The 22,208-nt window shown below is 39.2% G+C and overlaps 1 protein-coding gene across 5 annotated transcripts in view; it reads right to left on the reverse strand.

The window, feature by feature from the left end:
- Positions 1-1,751: 1,751 nt before the first annotated feature.
- Positions 1,752-22,208, reverse strand: part of ROS1 (ROS proto-oncogene 1, receptor tyrosine kinase) — a 121,250-nt gene continuing 100,793 nt past the window's right edge. For 4 of the 5 annotated variants that reach the window (XM_077900790.1, XM_077900797.1, XM_077900766.1 and 1 more), the window contains 5 exons: positions 21,202-21,299; positions 20,785-20,988; positions 19,655-19,789; positions 11,776-11,939; positions 1,752-3,089 (listed from right to left, as the gene is read on the reverse strand). In XM_077900790.1, the coding sequence (XP_077756916.1) occupies positions 2,779-3,089; positions 11,776-11,939; positions 19,655-19,789; positions 20,785-20,988; positions 21,202-21,299 (912 nt within the window). In that variant the 3' untranslated portion in view covers positions 1,752-2,778. The remainder of the gene's footprint in view (positions 3,090-11,775; positions 11,940-19,654; positions 19,790-20,784; positions 20,989-21,201; positions 21,300-22,208) is intronic. The other variant, XR_013381554.1, reaches the window with a different exon arrangement.

The raw sequence follows: 22,208 nt of genomic DNA on the forward strand, positions 1-22,208 counted from the left end.
AAGTCATGGGGATGTAACGTACCTAGGGAATGTAAGCATAGGGAATATAATCAATAATATTGTAATTACTTTGTTAACAGATGGTAACTAGACTTATTGTGAGAATCATTTTGTAATGTATAAAAATATCGAATCATCATGACATATGCCCGATCTAACAGGATATTTTATGCCAATTATGCTTCAATGAGAAAAAATAAAGTAAAATGAAGATTAGATTTATTAATTGGCTGTTGTATTTTGTGTTTTGTTCTTACCAAGTATAAACTTTGCCTTTGGGAGCCATTTTTCTTTTTTATTGGAGTTCGATTTGCCAACATATAGCATAACACCTGGTACTCATGCCGTCAAGTGCTCCCCTCAGTACCCATCACCCAGTCACCTCCCCTTCCACCCATCCCCTTGCCCACCTCCCCTTCCACTATCCCTAGTTCATTTCCCAGAATTAGGAGTGTCTCATGTTTTGTCAACCTCTCTAATTTTCCCCACTCATTTTCTCTCCTTTCCCCTATAATCTCTTTCACTATTTTTTATATTTTTCCAGGTCATATTTTGCAGATAAAAATATGTATCACTAAGATTCTATTCTTCCATTAATGTTTGGTGAAAAAAACTTTAATAAGTAATATTTTTAGCAATTGCCAATTTTCCCTCTTGATTATAAGGTCTATTTTTTCCAGAATTAACTTACATAGTTTTCAATATTACCAGTCATTTGTATCTTATCACTTTTATCTGTAATAAATTTTACTCATGAGATTTCAGCCATTATTTTATTTTGCATTAAATATTTCTACCAATATTATTCATTATGAATTATTAAAAATACTACTAATTTACATGTATAGTATAGCTGAAACATGATATTTTATGGGCTCTTCTCCTCAGATATTCTGTACATTTCCTTATTGTCCAAACTGTAGTGCAAATGTACCTGAAAATCCAGTTTTCCTCTATATTTTTCATTTCTCTTGCCTATTCCAAAATAAAGGTCCATGCCACTGGCAGAGCAAAAGTCCTGGTTGCAAGCAACAGAAACTGACTCCAGCTGATTTAAAAGAAAAGCATTTATTAAAAGGATACGAGGGTAACTCAGGAGATCCCTGGGAGAGCTTGAGAGCCAGACTGGAACCAGGTGCATTTGTTCAAGGCAGACAGCAGAACCAGTCTAATCTGGCTACTGCGACTGCAAGAAGCACCAGGCTCCAGATCTGCTCTGCAGACTCTCTTGGGCCTCAACACTGGATGCCAGGAGTCAGACCAACTATAGAGGCCACCACCACCTGGGAAGACTCACGGTGGGCCCTCTCTCTTTGCTTCCTTACCTCTCAATTAGAAGGCTGTGGTAGGTGTGTTTGAGTGGTGGGGGTCACATGCCTGCCTTCTTGCTGCAAGAGATCTTGGGGGAGCCAATGGAACATAACTCCCACCCAGAAGATGAAGGTAGAGGAATTCTCCAACTTGGGAAGGGGCATCATATACTGGGCAAGCGAAAAGAATGATAACTGCCTATTAGAACATCAGAAGATTAGAGAGAAAATATCCTGCCTCTTTCCATGGAATAACAGATGTAGCAGAGGCCACAGATCCTGGACCTTTCCCTGGGGGCTGTTCCCCACAGAACTCACGCATTGACTTGCCTGTGTTCCTCACCATGCAGCCAACGGGTGCATCCTCTCAGGCTGTAAACAAGTTAAAAACTGAACTAAATTATCCCAGGTGCAAATGGATACATGATCTTCTTCCAGGAGTAGTTTTTATCAAATTTATTATCAAAGTGTCTTTCATATCTAGCAAACATCCTGTATACTGCAACTGAATAACATACAGGTTGCTTTCTTTCATTAGAGTTGCCCTTAGACAGGTTGAGGCATTCAGATTTAAAAGGGTGGCTGCAAAAAAACATGATTGGCTTTAATCAGAATATTTCTCTGAAGAATTTTTTAATAGTTCTCATTTAGGTATCTATTATTTCGTGGAGTCATTAAAAATCACAGAACTTAGATTAACATCATACAATCGCTCATATTTAATTTTAAGGAGGATTGATACTAAATGGAATCCTAGCTATTTTATGTATAAGACAGATATGGCAAATAAAAACGATCTTTATATTAGTTAATTTCCATAGAAGCGCACAAGTCACAGAGCGATTTTTATATAACCCAAAGTCCGTGGAATGCTAAACTTCAGGATTTAGAGCTCTTTTCATGATCCTATTTTCAATATGACTGAAGCCTCTAAAATAAAAGTATTTTAGAATAGTCATTAAAGACAATGTTTTACTGTAGTAATAGCTTTCCAAATGATTCCTCGTGTCCTAGGTGCTGGTTACTTCTATGTGTGTAGAGGGAATTCCCCCTTGTCATTTCCACATATATGTATGTGTATATGTGTATATGTATATATGTATATCCCCTTTGGGGATATAAAGCTATTTTGTCTCTCACCATCTAATCAAGATGCTTCTGCTGCAGCAATGGACTAAGGGACCTCAAGGGAGAGAAGGAACAGTTTCCCTTCCAACTTCGAGTCTTCCTAAGCTTTCCAAATGTTTCGTGGTTCAATGGGAATTCTGCCGAAGGTTAGGCAGTTGTTATGGGGATGGTCACAACCGAAATCAAACGGCTCTTGGAATCAAGAGTTCAGGAATTCAGGAACTTTTCAGTGTTAATTTGGAGTCACAGACTATCACATCTATCACTCTACTAGGGTTTTCTTTCAGTAACTACTTAATGAGAGTGTTTATCTCAACTCTGCATTTCCCAAACAGAGCTATTAATCAGACCCATCTCTATATCCACTGTGAGTGAGACAGGCATAGTTCAGGCCTTCAGGGTTGCCAGGAGGGCAGTAAGCCACTTGTTTTTCTTGGCAGGGATCTTTGTCCGCATGTGGTTCCTTCTCTTCTTTCGTCAGACCACAAGATCCAGATTCCTTGGAGCCTAGAGGACCCTCAGAATTTTCTTCACCTTGGCTACGTTCAGTAGCAAGTACCATATAGTTTAACCCTTCTTGATTCTTGGTTTCCGTTAGGGCAATTGATGTAATGTCACCTGAATTCAAACAGATCACACTGCCATCTTCATCTGTGAAAAAAAAATGTGAAAGTTATAACACTATCTCATTGACTTTCTGTCCCCATGATATATAGGCTGTACAAGAATTATAACAATACCAACCTTATAAATTGGTTCAGCAAACACTGATGAGGACCACCAAGGGAATACAAAGATAAATCAGATATGCTCTTTGTCCTTGAGGCTACTGTCGGCTAGTAGGGGGGCAGTAACATTACTATAGAAGACAGTGTGTGCTACATATAAAAGGAATACATAAATGTGAGGAGAGCACAGAGATGATAACTCTGTCATAAATGAACAGGTCACAGCCTTGGGGATAGGTATTAAGTGGCCTTTATGTCAAAAGTGCTTACCTTTTAGTCCCACCAGCTAAAATATCCACCTTGAAAGATACAGTCTTTTCTATTGAGTAATTTAATCATTTATTAAGATATTTACTAGATGCTTAACACATACCAGGTTCTGTTCTAAGAATTGATGAGACAACAAAGAACAAAGCAAAGTTGTCCTCTTTGGGGTTTACATTCTAATAGGGGGAGACAGACAGTAAAGTAGCAGACAACTAAGTCTATGTCAGGTGGTGACGAATAGCAGGAAAAGGGGACAAAAAAATAATGGGGTGGTGGAAGGGTGTTGCTACTTTTTTTTTAAAGATTTTATTTATTTATTCATGAGAAACACAGAGAGGGGAGAGAGAGAGACACAGGCAGAGGGAGAAGCAGGCTCCACGCAGGGAGCCTGACACGGGACTCGATCCCAGGTCTCCAGGATCAGGCCCTGGGCTAAAGGCAGATGCTAAACCGCTGAGCCACCCAGGCTGCCCAAGGGTGTTGCTACTTTAGATGATATGTCAGCAAAGTCCTCTCTAATGAAGTAAACTTGAAGTAGAGACCTGAATCAAGTGAGGGAATTCAGCACATGGCTATCTGAAGAAGAGTGTTCAAGGAAAAGAGAACAGCGAGAACAAGGAGCCCAAGGAGTGTGAGTGCAGAGTGTGAATCGGTGTGGCTGGTCCCCCTCAGCTACCTCCCTGGGACAAGTTGCATTAATACTATTTAGCAAACAAACTAGTGTGCTTGTGAGCTCACCAGGCTGATAGGGAATGGATAGCTTGGCAAGTTTTGATGCCAGAATTGAGGGAGAAGGAAAATGATATGAAATATAATAATAGTGATGATTATTGTTGTTATTAACATGGAGCACGTACTACATGCCAGGCACTTCACCGTTCTAAACTATATACGTATCTTAACTCATTCTCCTTCTATTAAGTAGATGCTTATATTATCCCCATCTAACAGTTGAGGAAACTGAGGCACAGAGGAGTTAAATAATTTGCCCAAGGTCACACAGCTGCAATTGGAACCCAGACTGTGTCCCTATATTATATTTACCCTCCCCAATGAGAGGGCAGGGCCGCTGCGCTCTATGAGGAGGAGCCAAGTTGGTGGGCAGTGTGCCCTACAGGAGTCCTTGAAAGGCACAGACTCTGGATGCTCCTGTGTGTGGGGTCAGAAAGGAGGCAGCAGAAAAATGGGCAGAGGGTACTCAGCCTTCTTCACAATTACGCTCAGATTATTTTGTCTTTCTCTACCTAAAGACTGACCTTTTTACACAGAGAAAAAGTATAAGCATTCTTGCTGAAACTTAACAGCAGAGCTTCTGAAACATTTCACAAAATGCTGGATACTCAAAAGGGACAAGCACACAATACAAACATACATATGTAAATGTGCATTACGGGGATTGTTTGTGATCAATGCTTTCCAGTTGCTGAGTGTTACTCCTGGATAAAAAATTTATGATTAGAAATATTACTGTTCCTTCAAAATATATCATATTTTACAAATCAGTCAACAGATAGTGGTCCTTTCTTTGTCTCCATCATTCTTCCAGCAAGAAGCATCCAAATGTGTGTCACTAAGGAGGGTGAGGCCTGCTGCACGGTCAACCTTTTACTCTTAACCCTGACGTACACCCAGCTTGGGTTTCTTTGGAATGAATATAAATGGAAACATGGGGAAAAGAAGCAACCTCAATAGACTAAGGGAGGTGCATTGTAGCTACTTTTTGCCAATGGAATTGAATGCATCTGCCTGAACTATGAAGCTTATTTGATTGTAAGAGCATGTGAACTACTATCCCTGCTCTGTTTTAGGAGGTCCACGTTTCTTCTGCAGACCTTTACACGCTGTCAAAGGACAAGATGGCTAAGCTACGGGCTCAAACTCCTGGCCATCATCATTTCGTGTTCCTCTTCAGCATTCAAACAGCATGGTAGCCCATTTCAAACCACATGGATAGTTACATAGTGGTATAAAATATCCACCCTGTAGAAATCAAATGCCAAGCTTGGTTAATGCCTAAGTGCTGAATATCTTTGGAAGCATCCTACTGTTATTATTATGGTCAACAGATAGGTACTGAGAGCCACTGGGAAACTCACAAAAAAAGTTTTCCATATGATAATATTAACCAAAAATATCAAAAAGTGATAGGAAGAAATAAAATAGCTTTAAATAGTCCATTGGTCCAGATTATTGAGGAAATTAAGATGTTCCTGAAAGACTTAAAGAAATTAGGCTAAAGGAAAAGCTGAAAAAATTTCAAAACTTAAATTTACAATGAAGGTCTAGCTTCTCACGTTATCAGCAGCTTCATTTTCATACCTTGAATCCATTAAATAGCATATTTGGAAACTTATTACCCATATGTGGTTTAATTTTTTTTTTTTTTGCCTCTTGTTGAGTTATTTGGGAAAAAAAAACCTTTTATATAAAGCACATAAATTCTTTTTACAAATTCTGGCACCGTGCGTCAAAGAAAAATCATTAGCTAACTACTTCATTGGTTTAGAGTACTTAGAGCAATATTTAGTAACTTGACCCTGGCAAGCTTTCAGCAATTAGTACATCTTCTTATTGCATAAAGAACTTATGAGAGATGGTGGGGAGGAGGGTGTTTTGTTTGTTTATTTTTGTTTAAAACTGAATAGAAAGCCTGCAGGTCAGATCTCACAGCAGAGATCCTGAACAAAGATAGCATGTGCTCGGCAACCCTTTCTTTAAGAGGGAAATATTAAAATAAAGACTTCCAAGCAAGACAGGGTATTTACAGACGAGACATATGCCGGCTGACTGGCTATGTTTAGAACAGCAGAGGAGCATTTAGATTTGTTTCCTGTAGAACTCTCTGGGACTGATGAGGTGATGTTTACAAAAATGTTTGGATGAAGTCACTGGGATATTTTTACTAGATGCCCAGATATGTTACTAATCTCTCTCTATCCCCTCTCTACCCCATTAGGTCAGTAGGACCATAGGATAGGCATGGTATTATTGCTCTCTGTAATCCTAATGCCCACCACCCCCTGGCTTTTTTTTTTCTTTCAAAAAGCCCTTTCAATGGCTTTCTTACCTTCTTATGTATCTCCAGTAATAACAGTCAAAACAGACATCTTATTGCTTTGCTAAATATGCCTACCAGTCTGCAGAGCGGTAAACTATTATTAAACACATTCTCTCTTATTAAAAAGGTAATTAAGTTTAGGCTTCCCTTGAAGGGACTGTTTTATGATTTCTGTCCTTTGCAAATATGCAAACGCTGCCTGTGAGTTTATTTCTTCTCTCTGCCCCCTTTGTTCAGTCACATCTCAATAATCAAAATTTTTAATGATTCTCATATCTCTTTCCATTCCTTACCGTCAGGATTTGCATTCGTTGTAAATAACAGAATGAGAATTTCTCTTTTACTAAAATTGAATTTCTGTCATGGCACAGAAATGCTTGTTCCATCCAAATTATCAAAGTTTGATTATATTCCCTGTTAAACTCTTGCTGCATCATTATTCTGCATGTTTGTCTGCTTCATTATTTTTTAAGTATTGCTTAGAATTTTAATTCAGTCTGCCAACAACTTGGCACCTAAGTGACCAGGACAAATTGGGATATCTTTTCTGGTAAGCCAGAAGTAATAAGTTCTTTTACTATCCCTAACTGCACAGCACACTGTTGGTAACAAATTGGGGAAAGCGTGTGGGTATTTTCCTTATGACAGCCGTGTTTCTGTGAAGGCTGAGAGTAGAAGCCATACTCCAGCTATACTAGGACAGAAGCCACACCCCAGCCCTACTTCAGCAGTGTGACCCCTGGCAAGTTGCTAAACCTCAGTCTTCCCAGCTGTAAAATGGTGATATAATATCTAATACCCATGTCATACGGCTATTGTATTTAATGAGTTAACCCATATAGCTCAGTGAATGACACATCGAAAAGGGCTACAATAAGATTAGCTAATACTGCAGTTAAAAGCCATTCACAAAAAGAGTTTTGTCAAAAAAAAAGAGTTTTGTCATATATATTTAATGTGAGCATTGTTTGTTACTTCTCTCAGTCTCACAGATGAACCAGGTAATGCAACATAATACAAAGATTTTCTTAAGGATTCATAGTCTTCTGGTAGAGACTAAGGGAAAGCTCAGCTCTCAGGCCCTCTTAAGCCCCTTACAGCAGCCTTTTTGATTTTTATAAAATGTCTGCACACATTAGAAGAAAAGGACTCTATGAGCAAAGAGATTTTAAAGTACAATACATGTCAACTGTAAAATTCTTGCATCCCTCTGGAACTCTTTACCTCTGCAGCATTTAACCACTCTCTCCTGCAAGAGCCTTTCTCCCTTGGGTTTGGCAATACTCTTTTATGACTCTCTTGTCCCCTTTTGGCTTTTCCTCTCCATGCCACCATCCTTTTTTTTTTTTTTGCCAGCCTCCAGTATCTCGGCTGATCTCTGGGTCCCAACCACCATTCACTCCTCTTCTTATTCTCTACACTCTAATTGAATGACCTTATCTACATCCTGGACTTCAACTACCTATATTTATTTATTTATTTATTTTATTAAAGATTTATTTATTTATGATAGACATAGAGAGAGAGAGAGAGAGAGGCAGAGACACAGAAGGAGGGAGAAGCAGGCTCCATGCCGGGAGCCCGACGCGGGACTCGATCCCAGAACTCCAGGATCGCGCCCAGGGCCAAAGGCAGGCGCTAAACCGCTGAGCCACCCAGGGATCCCCCCAACTGCCTATATTTATAGGACAGAACTTTCGCCTGAATAGGAGGCTTCTCCACTTATCCCATAGCCAGCTCAAACCAAACCTGTGCAAAGCTATTCTTCCTCCTATGCCCCACATTTCTGGGAAGGGAATCACTCTTCACCAAGTTTCACAAATCACTGGGATTCACCATTGTTTATTTTCTCCATCACTCAGAAGTCAAGTCTTACAGTGCCTACCTCTGGGCTTCATTTCTTCCTCTCTACACCTGTTACCCTTCATTAATTCAACTTTCCTTAATTTTCATGTTTTTACCTGATTGTTTATGTATGATTACTCTCCCTCCCATTTCCTCCCTTGCCATCTAGCACCCTCATGTGTAATAAACTGCACGTAGTCCCATGTACACCTCATTCTCTATTATTCTCAGCCTTTCTACATACTGTGCCTTCTATCCCAAAATACTGTTTTTCTCACCTCCCTGCAAAACCCAGCGTGGAAGTAACCTCTTCCCAGTAGCTTTTATTGACTCTCCAACACACTATATGGACTTCGCATCCTTCCTCTGATCTCCCACAGAACATGGATTCCCTCTCAGTGGCAAGAGGAAATGCCTCCTGCTCCCTGCAGAAGATGTAGCATAAAATCATCTGTTCCCCAAATTCTTACACATCAGCTCACTTAAAAAAGAAAGATTCTCTGACCAGAGAATCTATATCCCACTCATCCCTCTAGAGTACATCAACTTATCTCTGAATCCAGCCAGTACATATATAAACACACATAAATGAATATTCCTGTAAATGGTTGTATATGAATAAAAAAATATCTAAAAGCATATAGCCAAATTGCTAACTATGGCTAGCACTGAAGAGTAAGGATAGAGAGGAAGTAGGAGACTTTTGCTTTTTATTCTGTTTAGATAATTTTATATGTGTTTTAGCAATAAATGTAAATTAGTTTCATGACAAAGATCTTTAAAATGTAGATAGAGGGACACCTCAGTGGCTCAGTGGTTGAGTGTCTGCCCTTGACTCAGGGCATGATCCCGGGTCCTGGGATTGATTCCTGCATCAGGCTCCCCGCGCAGAGCTGGCTTCTCCCTGCCTGTGTCTCTGCCTCTCTCTCTGTGTCTCTCATAAATAAATAAATAAAATCTTTTTAAAAATAAAAATAAAATGTAGATACAGTTATAAAATAACATAGTGAGAGAAATTACTGAGATGAATTATTGAAAAGTTTAAAGGAACACTGGAAAGGAATCAGGAGTCATTTCTATGATTGATGTGAAATAACACAGAAATTCTTTTTTAAGCCTTAAAAGGTAATAACTGTGCTTAATTTTATAAGGTCCACAAAAGGAATATTCACAAATTTGAATCAGGGTTTTATCAGTTAAGTGTTCCTTGTAGAGATGAGACCAGTGATTTAGTAAGAAAAACGTGCTCCCTTGCTGTTCACATGTCTACACACTGGGCTCTATTCAGTTACTGCCATTTATCTGTCTTAGGAACAAAAGATTTCCTTTTACATATTGGTAAACAACCCCAGATTGTGGTTTCTCTCAAGTTTCCATATGTGATGTTACCACAAATAAGAACCAGGCCAAGGGCAGCCCTGGTGGCTCAGCGGGTTAGCGCTGCCATCAGTCCAGGGCGTGATCCCAGAGACCCGGGATTGAGTCCCACGTCGGGCTCCCTGCATGAAGCCTCCTTGTGTCTCTGCCTCTCTCTCTCTGTGTCTCTCATGAATAAATAAATAAAATGTTAAAAAAAAAAAAAAAGAACCAAGCCAAGGGGAGCAGATTCAAATGGCTTCAGTAGAATTGTAGGGACAGAGGCAGCCCTATGACAAGGACAGCCAATAAAAGCAGCACTCACTATTAAACTCTATATACAAAATTAAAGAAATTGACTCTAATTGCTCAAGGGAAAGAAATATTCTTGCCTCCTTTTCTCCCCCTTAAGACAGCCCAATGGAACACATCAAATTTAGATACTTAACACTATGCCTTGCAACAAGTCAATAACTGTTTAAATAAATTTTTTTAAAAATTTAAAAATGTAATCGAAATTTCATTTAGAAAAATTCATTAAGCAAATGCTTAGAAAATGAGAAGGACCTGATAGTATCCAGAGTGACTTCCAGTCTGTTTTGCCTTATCCTGTGTGATCTTCACACAGGCACAAATATGCACAGAACCCTCCCAAAAGATGGGGCTGCTGCCCCAGTTGGCGCTCCTCAAGGCTCAGCCACTGGCACTTAGAATTAGCGGAGTCTCGCGATGAGAAGGCAGGTGGAGCCACTGTGGGACCATTACCAGGGCTTATCTGATAAGAGTTAGAATGCACATTCAGGACAAGCACAGCCCTTTCCAGTCTGTCACTTAACTGTTCACAGTAAAGAAGCCAAACGATCAGTGTTATTTCCATGCACGTCGTGGAGTCTAAATTACCCCAGAGACATATTCAGAAATGCAGTGTTCAAGACAAACAGATGTTCATCCAGTGTTTTTTTTTCCAGTGCTTTTTATACTTCCCTGCTATTCTTCAAGAGCATCACTGTGGACCAAGGTGTCACTCCAGACGCCACGATGGCCATCAGCCTCATATAATCAGTCATTGTCAAGACTGAGAGACCTGATTTCTGGGAGATTCTGACTCATGGTCCATCTCGCCAGCTTTATTTCTAGGCAAAAATGCCCACATTCACAAGGGGCCTGTGAACTTTGAATAGCCTCAAGGAGTTCTAGAGCAGCTGGAGTGGATCATTTCAAAATTCATTTTTCCACAGCCAAGTAGGCAAAATCTGATTCTGGAAAGGAATTAAGTGACTACTGGGTTTTAATTCCATTTTGTACTTGTCATTGAACTAAAAGAGGTTAGTCTGCCCATCACAGTCGAATGGTTCCAGAAGATTATTGCCTTATTCACTAAATTATTGAAGTTGTGGACTCAGACTAGACCGTAACAAGGCATGAACCACTCCAGTGATCATCATAAAATTACTCAGCAGTTAGAAGCAATGATTAGATATATACATAGCAACATGGATAGTTCTTAAAAACAGTGCTCGATGGAAAAGAAAGAAGCTCTACAAACACAGTAGCATCTGTGTGTACAGAACAATATACATTTTGCAGCAAAACCTACAAATAAAAAGATACACATTACAGGTATTAGAACGGTTGCCTGGCAAGACGAGAGAGGAAGTAGAACAGAAGAATATGGAGATAAAGGGACTAAGCAAACAAACAAGGAAGAAGCCCTGCATAGACCAATGATCATGATGTGCCACCAACTAACAGTCTATAATTAACTCAGCTCTGCATTTGAGGTTGAAACTTGTATGAGGGGGGGAGTACAGACCTCATGAAAACATAGTCCAACATGTTAATCTCCTCCTTACTGTCTTAGATGATAAATCCAGGGGCCATATCACTATGGGTTTTTTTTTTTTCAATTTAGTGCACAAATCAAAATAATTTCCAAAGAAGAGTATAATGAGCACATAATTATTATGAGGATGGTGCCAGTATATTATTCTTCTTACTCACCATAAAACGTCATTTTAACCTGTTCAATTCACACTGGCGAGAAAACCAGAAAATTCTGAAAAAGACTCAAAATCAAACTTACCTTCAAAGCCTTCATTGACGACTCCACTGTGGTCTGCTTCTTCTCTGCATTGAGAAATACCATTCAAGGAAACATTTCTGAATAACTGAAGCTGATCTTGAATTTTGTGGAAAGTAGGTCTTTGGTCAGGTTCTTGAGCCCAGCACTGGGTCAATAGATTCCACCTGGATATACACGTAAAGACATGAAAGTAAATAGTGTTTGAAGATCATTAGGCAATGAGTACTGATAGCCCATGTAAGGTCATTTTAGAAGGCAACACATTTGAGTTATTACCAGTTTTCCATAATCAATTTAAATAAACCAGAACAAAATCTTTGGTTTCTAACTTAATAGTGCTTTGCAGTTTACTACCTTTATTAGATAACATCTTCTTTGAATAGCTATTTCTTGGGGCAGCCTAGATGGCTCAGCGGTTTAGCACCGCCTTCAGCCCAGGGCGTGATCGTGGGGACCTGGGATCAAGTCCCACATCGGGCTCCTTGCTTGGGGCCTGCTTCTCCCTCTGTCTGTGTCTCTACCTCTCTGTCTCTGTGTCTCTCATAAATAAGTAAATAAAATTTTAAAAAAGAAGAAAAGCTATTTCTTGGGGCACCTGGGCAGCTCGGTGGCTGAGCCTTTGGCCAGGTCATGATCCGGGGGTCCCATATCAGGTTCCCTTGCAGGAAGCCTGCTTCTCCCTCTGCCCATGTCTTGCCTTTCTCTCTGTGTCTCTCATGAATAGATAAAGTCTTTTAAAAAGCTGTTTCTTTTGACAAGCTATTATTTTTAACAGTTATTAATCCAAATAGATGGTTGGAAAATGATGACTCAACACATAAGGGAACTGACAGCTATAAAAATTACTGAAGACTAAGAAGACACTGACATCTAAAACAAAATCGAAGATTACTCCAAGATCTGCCATAGATCTTTAGGCAGAACCCAAGGGAGAAACAACCAATTCTAATGCCTTTACTCTTCATTATAATGTGAGGTTAAGTAAGAAACTGAGTTTCCTCAGACATTAATAGCTGGTTTATGAAACATCATTTTTTTTCCTTAACAGTTGTCTAAAAAATGTCTGAGTAGCACTCTTAACTGTGTTCATTCATTCAGCAAAGATTTGTTGGACACTTATTACGTACCAGCAGTATATCAAGAGCTGAGGAGGAGGTAGTGTGGCTCCTGTCCTCATAGGGATACATACAGTAAATGTAGGAAGGTAACAAAAATTTATTTCATCTCACTACAACTCATATGAACGGGGAAAAATGTAGCTCTTCTACATTGTCTACTACTAATTAGGTCTTTCTTAGAGCCCCCACTTAGGAGGGAAAAAAATTAACTTCATTAAGTACAATGCAGTTTAAAACCTGGTGTAATTCAATATTTTAAACAATCTTTTTAGGTTATGCTCAGCCTTTTCCGCATAATAACTCAATCTCTAGTTTTAGGCTATTCCTACTCCCTCTATCCTCTTCTGCAAGATCGTGGTATGATATATGTTGGGTGAAAGTCTTATGTGACTTATAATGACACAGGGAAGAATGCTTGGGTCCCACTATGCCCTCTGGATCTTTGCTTGTATCAGAGAAAAATAATCAGGAATTCAGTAAGGAGTGCCCAGTCTGGTCCAGTCCACAGGCATGCAGCCTATGGTTTCTTTACCCTTTCTTTGCCCCCAGCTCCCACTGAACTGCTCCTCCCTTTCCTCACTCTAGCCATCACCTTCTCTTGGACTGCATCATGTCCTGCATATGCTCACAAGACCCAGAGGATCCTTCCTGTTTCTGTTGATGCTCCTTGGCCGAATCTCTAGCTTTCAACAAAATGTTCACACTACATGGCAAACAAAGAAGGCTCAGGAGAGCAAGCTTGACCTTCTCTGTCTGGACATGCCCTTCTACCTTATTCATGATGCTGGGTCTCCATGTCACTATGGGGGAGGGGTCCCCCACTCAATGATCAATTTTCCATCCTCCCAAATTGGGAGAGGTGGGCAGTTGCCTACACTTGGTCTAACTGAAGCCTACAGGAGGTTTCTCAGGACCTAGATATCCAACATCTTCACCCTCCTATCTCTGTCAAGGTCTCTTCTTCCTATACTCTCCCAGGGCTTAGAGGGAATGGGGTTTCTACTGCTCCCTCTTTTTAATTAGATTATCCTGATACAGAATTACAGGTTCTAGTCACTCAAACCTGGCGTTTAGCATACTAATAAGGAGCTCAAGGTAACCTCTCCCTGCTCCAAACCTGGCTTTTGAGTCTACTGACTTACTAAAAAAAGGTCAAGTATCTGCTTTTTTTTTTTTTTTTTTTTTTTTACTTCCTGAAACTAGAGGGCAGATTAGGGACAGGGAGAGAAAAACTGATAAAGAAACGTAAGTTGGTAAGTATTTAAAAATATTAGTATGACTGGGGCACCTGGGTGGTGCAGTTGGGTTAAGCATCCGCCTCTTGGTTTTGGTTCAGGTCGTGATCTCAGGATTGTGGGATGGAGGCCAGAGCAGAGCCTGCCTCAAGCCCTTGTGAAGTCCTGTACTGGGCTCGGTGCTCCATGTGGAGTCTGCTTGAGACTCTCTTTCCCTTTCCCTGGACCCTCTCTCCCTGCTTGCTCATGCTCGTTCGCTCTCTCTCTCAAATAAATATTTTAAAAATATTAGTATTACTATATCAACAGGTTAATATATAATTACAAATTACAAGTTCTAAAAAAAGTACTAAACAAAACAAATGTGAGATATAATACAGATGGAACATTCTTAGTAAGTTGCCCTCAGAAGTACACTCTGAAGAGATGACATTTAAGCCAAAGGACTTTGCAGGAAAATAAGATGCTAGTCATGGGAATAGGGTAGAGATGAGATGCAGGGAACACCCGAGAGTAGGGAAAAGCATGTGTAAATTACTAAATTTGGAAAGAGCTTCGCTCGTTTTAGAAACTGAAAAAAAGCTGGTGTGGCCAAAGGGCAGTCCTTGACAGAGAGAGTGTAAGAGAAGAGAGCGGAAGAGGAAGGCAAGATCATGCAGGTCTCATAGGCCAGGGTAGGAGTTGGATTTAATGGCACTACAATGGGAAGCTGCTAAAGGTTTTTAAGAAGGCATGATCTTCACATCTTTAGAGAATTACTCCAGCTGATATATGTGGAAATGAATAGATTGTAGAAGTGTAAATTGGAAGTAAAGGATATATTAAAGAAGAAAAGTGAGAGATAATGATTGTTTGAACTAAAGTAATGACAATGGTACTAGGGCAAAAATGTAGTCAATCACTAGGTGACAATCACCAAGAAATAATTATAGGTATTGTATTTAAAATAGCTGGTACCTATGTTAGAAATTATAATGGAACCTCTATTCCATTATAGTGTGGCATGCAAAGTCCACTTCCATCTCTTTCGCTTCTTGACAAGCACCTTGGGTCAGAGTTAGTACTCAATATCAGAGTATTTTGGAGAAACCTAATATTGGTCTGTTTTCCAGTATTCATCTGATGACTTCAGATACATTACAAGGAATTTATATTCTCGATATGGAGTACCAACCTTGGCTCTACTTAAAAATTAGATTCACAACTGAGAACCTATCTTTTACATATTTCTTTATAACCTCTCATTTAAAAATGGACATGATACAAAGATTTGAATGAAGGATGATTAGACTCTGAAATAAATAAAATATCATGCCTTATATTCAATCATGAAATTTAAACCAATAGTTAAAGTAGAATCTTGATGACTCACCTAAGGGTTGTCCTAGGAGATGCACGGTGAAAGTATACTTCACCATTGGAATCATATCCCTTCTGAAAATACAGTTGTGATTCAAAGATATTGCCAAAAAGTAAATAGAATCTCTCAAGACTTGCCATATGGTAATTATAAAGTTTTTTTACTTACTTACAACCTGCCTCATTTCTTTTTTTTAAGATTCTTTTTTATTTGTTTAAGAGAGAGAAAGCACAAGCAGGGGAACAGCAGAAGGAGAGAGAGAAGCAGACTTCCCACTGAGCAGAGAGCCCAATGTGGGGCTCTATTCCAGGACCCTAGGATCATGACCTTAGCTGAAGGCAGACACTTAACCTATTGAGCCATCCAGGCACCCCTCACCTGCCTCATTTCTATAAAGGACTCAAGATACTTAATGGAGATGATTCAGAAGGAGAGAAAAGGAAAATCAAGAAGGTAGAAGGAAGGAGAGTGGAAGGAGGAAGAGTGACAGTCGCCACTTACTCTGTTTTTCATCCACTCGTACAACCCTCCGAAAGTTCAGCCTCTTGTGTAATCCATGTAACTTATTTCAACAGACATTCCTATTGTCTTTTATCTAAGAGGCTTTTATTTACATCAAACCCAATCATTATTCTTAACTTTCTGATGGCAAAAGTGTAGGACCTGATAGTATATCAAGTCTTTCTCTCCCACCATCTGGGAACAAATGAGCACAAAATTGCCCTAGATTAAGAAGAGAGGAGCTCTAGAAAGCAATCATCCACTTAAAAATAAAGAGTGCAACTTGCACTCTTAAACAGCATTAAGCTGGCAATGGAATGAAAAGGTGTTTATGAATCTAACAACTCCCCCCCAAAAAAAATGAATCTATAATCTAACAACTCCTAAAACATGCATTTTTCATATCTTTCAGGTAAATTAATAACAGCAGCTATACCTTTGGCCTCGGGTCTTCCCTTACAAACATGCACTTGTCACGATTCAGCATTGCTCTTGTACTAAGTTATAGTTGCAAATATTCAAGCATATTACTGTAAACAAACTTTTAGGTCATTTGCTCTGTTAAAATTTCCTAAGGCTAGTTTTTTCTAGCTCTATAAAATACTCACTCATACTTGAAATATTTCACTTGGCTAAGTGTTCAGGTTCAAATTCCTCTATTCACTATGCCAACCCTTTACTCTTCTTTGCCTCAATGTTTTCTAAAATAGCATGAGACTCATTAGCCATGTTCATTATCGGTCTCTGTATTAAAATCCTTGAATTCATAAGGCAATTGAAATTCAACAGATGAAAATTTCAAAGCATGTTTCAGTATTAAGGAGATGAGTTTCTACAGCTATTGAAACAAAGCACATAACATACAGATTTTTCCAGAACTCCCTTACTCATTATACCCAATCCCGAAGAAATCCAATTGGCATCTAGGTGTACTTATTTTTTAAGTGGTAAAAATGAGGTGAACCTTTATGCCCTCCCATTGTGGCCTCCTACATTTGAGATATTCTCTAGTAATTTCAGTTGCCACTGTGATACATCTGTGAGAGAACCCCAAAGAGCTCTCACTTGCAGTAGATTGCCCTTTGATCCCGTTTCTTCTCGAAAGTGGCGTGGATGTTGTGCAAACTGAAAGTTGAAGAGAATCCTGAGGACCAGGCTTTCCACCATACATCCCAGGCTATGGAAAGAAGGGCAGGAATGCTCTGAACTCCTGCATTCCATTAATAGTTGAGCACAGCATAGCCATCTACAGGCTCACCTGACCCAGAGTGCATCCAGGTGCTGAGCATTTAGGTAGTGAATAGAAGGAGCAGCCTGGCTCAGTGCAGACTTTCAACTCTCTAAGCTGGGCCTGTGATCTTAGAGAACTGCTTCAAATAAAAATCAGTTCCCTCTGTACTCTAAGGAGAGTAGTTAATCTTTATCATGACAACTTAAGGCCGTGGCCAGATTGAATGGCATGGCCAAGAGCTCCATTTCCTAGCACAGCTTGTTTTCCTGGTTGCCAATGGATCCTTAACCCTTCCCAGGGCTCTGAGATCACACAACAATCAGGAGTTGGGAGCACTGTTTACTTTTTAATGACTGATGTTCAAATGAACTTCAAAACCACCAATGGAAAATTTTGGCTTTAAGGGCATCATATTTTTTATAATATTAGGGGAATAATATAGCCAACCAATGAATTATTCAACATAAAGCTATATATAACATTAAGTTATGTATTTATATAATCTGTATAAATGTATGTTACATAAATATAGAACATAAATGTTATATAGGATATCTATTTCTGCCTCTAAACAGGAAAGTCTCTCTGGCACTTTTCTAGCATTCTTTCTTCCTCCCCCTTTTAGTTGCATATTTGGGTACATCTCGGTAGAGCAAAGTTCAACATACCTACATTTTCCTGCTCCACAACCTCTGAGTAATTATCCACCTCCATTGTCTCCAAAATAAGCGAACACATCAGTCAAAATGTATAATTCAATGATTGATACCTAAAGTGCCTATCCCAAAAAACTGTATCACTGTGATGAGCTACATGGTACCTCCTGGGGGGAAACAGGCCAGATAAAATTCTAACAGGATAATAAAAATTTGGTTCCATTGAAATTCTGGGGAAAATTTCTGAGTGTTTGATAGACATGTAAGAGATGCAAAGCGGTGATTGGTTTGCTAGCCAATAAAAATGTATTTTCTGCTTAGGTGTGCTGGAGTTTTCCCTCAAATCCTAAACCAAAGGTTTTCAAATTTTGTATAATGTCTGACTTCTTATTTACAGGATTCTGCCCATCTCCCCCCAAAGGATCGTGAATCATTTTTAAGGACAGTCACCAAACTTAATCAGGTATGGGTACATCTGATCCCCCTGTAAATGTCCCAGAGTCTGTACAAAGCTAAATTAGAAACAAGCGGTGATTCTAATCTTCTTCTTCTGGCTGGAAGATTTAAATAATACAAAAACATTCACCAGTAGAACATCCAACCAAAGTGCCCAGTTCTTAATCATCTTTTGGCTCCAGTCTGAATAATCCTCTAAAATAACACAGCATAGTCAAGGCAGTACAACCATGGTGTGTATCCGCATACTGCTAATTCCTTTTGCACTTGTCTGTACCACACAGTTTAGCACTTTATTACATGTTGGCTTGTTATGCAACTGTTCCATGTGTGTTTCTTTTCTTTCAAAATACATTCTGAGATGCTGAAGAGCTGGGGCCATGGTTTAAACACCTATGTATTCCGCACAATACGTGGCATGGTATTGTGCACAGTACAGAGGAGTTTATACTTGTTTGGCGTTTGTTCCTTTTGAAACTTCTTGGGTAAAACATCCCTTAGAAAAAGTTGCAAAACTTGTTATTTCTGCTGAGGTTTTTCATAGGAAGGTAGATTATTATGCAGTAAAATAACTGGGTTTATATTTCTTTTGTAATTAGATCAAAATCACCTACTCTCCTGAGAATCTCGAGTTTACTAGACTTCAATAGTAGCATCAGTTTAATAGAGTCATGAATAGTCAGTCTGTGTTAAGTTCATAAATAGATTGTAACCTGAGTAATTTTTTAATAGTACTATGTCCCAATATCAGCTGCATCAAGAAAGGCAGTCCAGTATATTCTTATTTAATAGAATCTCTTAATATGCAAATTAAGATATTAGCCAAATTAAATCTTCCAAAATAAAATGAGGGTGTGTGTGTAAACATACACACACATAAATAAAATAAGCTTTTATTTATTTATTAGAATTCATCTATCAAGAGTATGAAAATATTCTACTCTTCTCAATCATGTTTCTGAAACGAAATATCATATGTATGTAAAAAGAGACAATCGCGTATTTAGAAAATTAAATGTTACAGGGATGCCTGGGTGGCTCAGTGGTTGAGCTTAGGTCCTGGGGTCCTGGGATTGAGTCTCACATTGGGCTCTCTCCTGCCTATGTCTCTGCCTCTCTCTTTCTCTGTGTCTCATGAATAAATAAATAAAATCTTTTTTTAAAAAAGAAAACTAAATGTTACAATCAAGTTACATTTTATGTAGACAACACAAATCCATAAATTTCAGTTTTCATTTTAAAATACCATGCCAGTGAAGCATAAGATTGCATGAACACATGTTTTTAGATTTTAGGTGCTTCTATTAGCAAAATTAACTTACAAATCATCAGGACAATTTTTCGGTGGCTCCAGTCTCCCTCCTGTTTGCACATAGTTTAAAACATCAAGGTTGGAATGAGTTGGATAAGGCTGATGGCCAAGAGTTAAAATCTCCCAAATCAGAATTCCGAAAGACCTAAGGATGTTAAGAGTTCACTTTGATTATGCTTATTACAAACATCATGCTTAGAGTAGTTTGTCCAACATAAATATTCCTGGGGCTATTGGGGTCTACTTTGTGATTGGCATTATTGGGCCCATAAAAGGCAAATGGGAGACTTAAAAGCAAATTGACCTCAAGAAGTAGAAAAAGCAACTGCCTACTAGCAACACTTCAAAGGTGATAGGAAGGCTTAGTGGGAGCACGCGCGCACACACACACACACACACACACACACACACACACACACACTTTATTCCTCTTCCCCAGCTGCAACTGCACCACAGATCTCCTTAAGGCTTTCATAGCATCAACATGCAGACTAATGTAGGGGTAAGAAGGCACTGCACCTTCCCCTCCCCACCCCCCACCCCCGACTTTGAGTGCCAGTAAATGAGGAGAGGAAAGGCATGAATGTGAACTGGTAACACTGAGGCCCAATTTTATCTTGTCACCGGTTTTTTGGGGGGCCAGTCCAGCTTAAAAGTTATTGAACAAATCTTCACAGTTTTTAGAAGCTCTAATCAAAATTTGGTGTCAACAAGCAAACAGAGTGGTCCTATTCTAACAATAAAGAGATAAATAAAATCTTTTAAAAAATAAAATAAAGCTATATCGAAACATCCCTGGTGTCATAATGTTTTTGATATCCGTGATTTAAACTCTACCTATAAAATAATGACCACCCATCCCAAAAGAGTAGGCATTGGGACACTTTCTTGGACATGGATTCATATGTGCCAATTCCTACTAGTCACAGCCGCTAGACTTTGGGAAGTGATAGAACACTTGAAGTAAATGTATCTATTTCACATATACTCATAAGATAATAGATCAAAACTGATTAGGGTAAGGGGCAAAAATACCAAGAGCCAGAATGGTCCCACAAGTTTAGATGACCTTTAATGTTCCCTTCTGGCTCTGATGTTAGCTGGTTCTGCTCGAATTTCTCTGTGTCCTGTTAAACTCACCACACATCAGATTGAGTAGTGAAGATTCCATCCATCAAACTTTCTGGAGCCATCCACCGAACAGGGAGGAGGCCTTCCCCTGTCTTTCTATAGTAATCATTTTTATAGATGTCCCTCGCGAGTCCGAAGTCCCCGATCTTCACTACCCGTGATGGACTGGTATAGTCTTTCACAGAGACAAGGCAATTCCGAGCTGCTAGATCCCTATGACAGAAGCTATATTTAATAATGCTAATAATAAAGTTCCAGAGATCAGACAAGTAACCCTAGGAGGTCTTTAGAGGAGAGAGACTTTTTACAAAAACTTTTGCTATTTTGAAGTAATAGAAATACTCAATTATCCTGTATGTTTTACCCAAACCATAGGCAATTACTGTGCTGACATCCTTAAGAACTAGCATTAGAATATCACCATACCTGTGAATGAAGTGCATCTGCTCCAAGTAGACACAGCCTTTTGAAATATCTACGCACAGATCTACAAGGTCAACCAAGGTGAGTAAAGGACCATGAAACTGTAAGAAATGAAAGAAAAGTTACAATCAAAAAAAAAGAAAGAAAAGTTACAAGTACTTTTCCAGTTTGTACAAAACATATTCATGATGTTTTCAAGGTACTTTTATTTTTTTTAAGATTTTATTTATTTATTTGAGATGGAGAGAGAGAGAACGAAAGAACACGAGCAGGAGGTGGGGAGAGGCAGAGGGAGAGGGAGAAACGGGCTCCCCACTGAGCAGGGAACCCAACATGGAATCAATCCCAGCACCCTGGGATCACAACCTGAACCAAAGGCAGAAACTTAACTGACCTAGCCACCCAGACACCCCTAAAGGTATTTTTAGTTATGGTTACAAGAATTCAAACAAGGAGGAAAAGAACTAGATTTACAGACTTTCAACTGAACTGTACATAAATAAGACTATTTTTAGTAGGCAGAGGCCATATAGGATCTTCCTCAGAAAGATCTCAGGGTGTCAGGTCAGACAGACCAAGATCTGAAGCCTAGTTCTGCTACTTACTAGTGACATGAACTTGCTCACATTGCTTAATTCACTAAGCACCTTTCTCATATGTAAAAAGGGAATAATAACACTGGCCCTATAGGATCTGAAATAAGGTATGGAACCTGGCTGGTATATAACAGGCACTTAATAAATAGTAGCTGCTGTCATAGGAGTACTAATGATAATTTAATCAGTGCAAGTTTAATGACTGGCCCAATGTCACGCTGGAATGTCAGTCATGACAATGGGCTTGTTCCTCAGATAAGCCCCCATGTAACTTGTTAGCAGTGCTCTATTTCAAGGCCACAGATTACTCCTCTCCTCCATGAGAGCCAGCATGCATATATAGCTGAGCCTATCCTGGCTGCAGTGATTTCTACATTTAAAAAGCCAGTGGAAGTTTTTATTGGTACCATATGG

The sequence above is a fragment of the Canis aureus genome, chromosome 1, assembly GCF_053574225.1.
Source record: "Canis aureus isolate CA01 chromosome 1, VMU_Caureus_v.1.0, whole genome shotgun sequence".
Taxonomy (NCBI): Eukaryota; Metazoa; Chordata; class Mammalia; order Carnivora; family Canidae; genus Canis; species Canis aureus.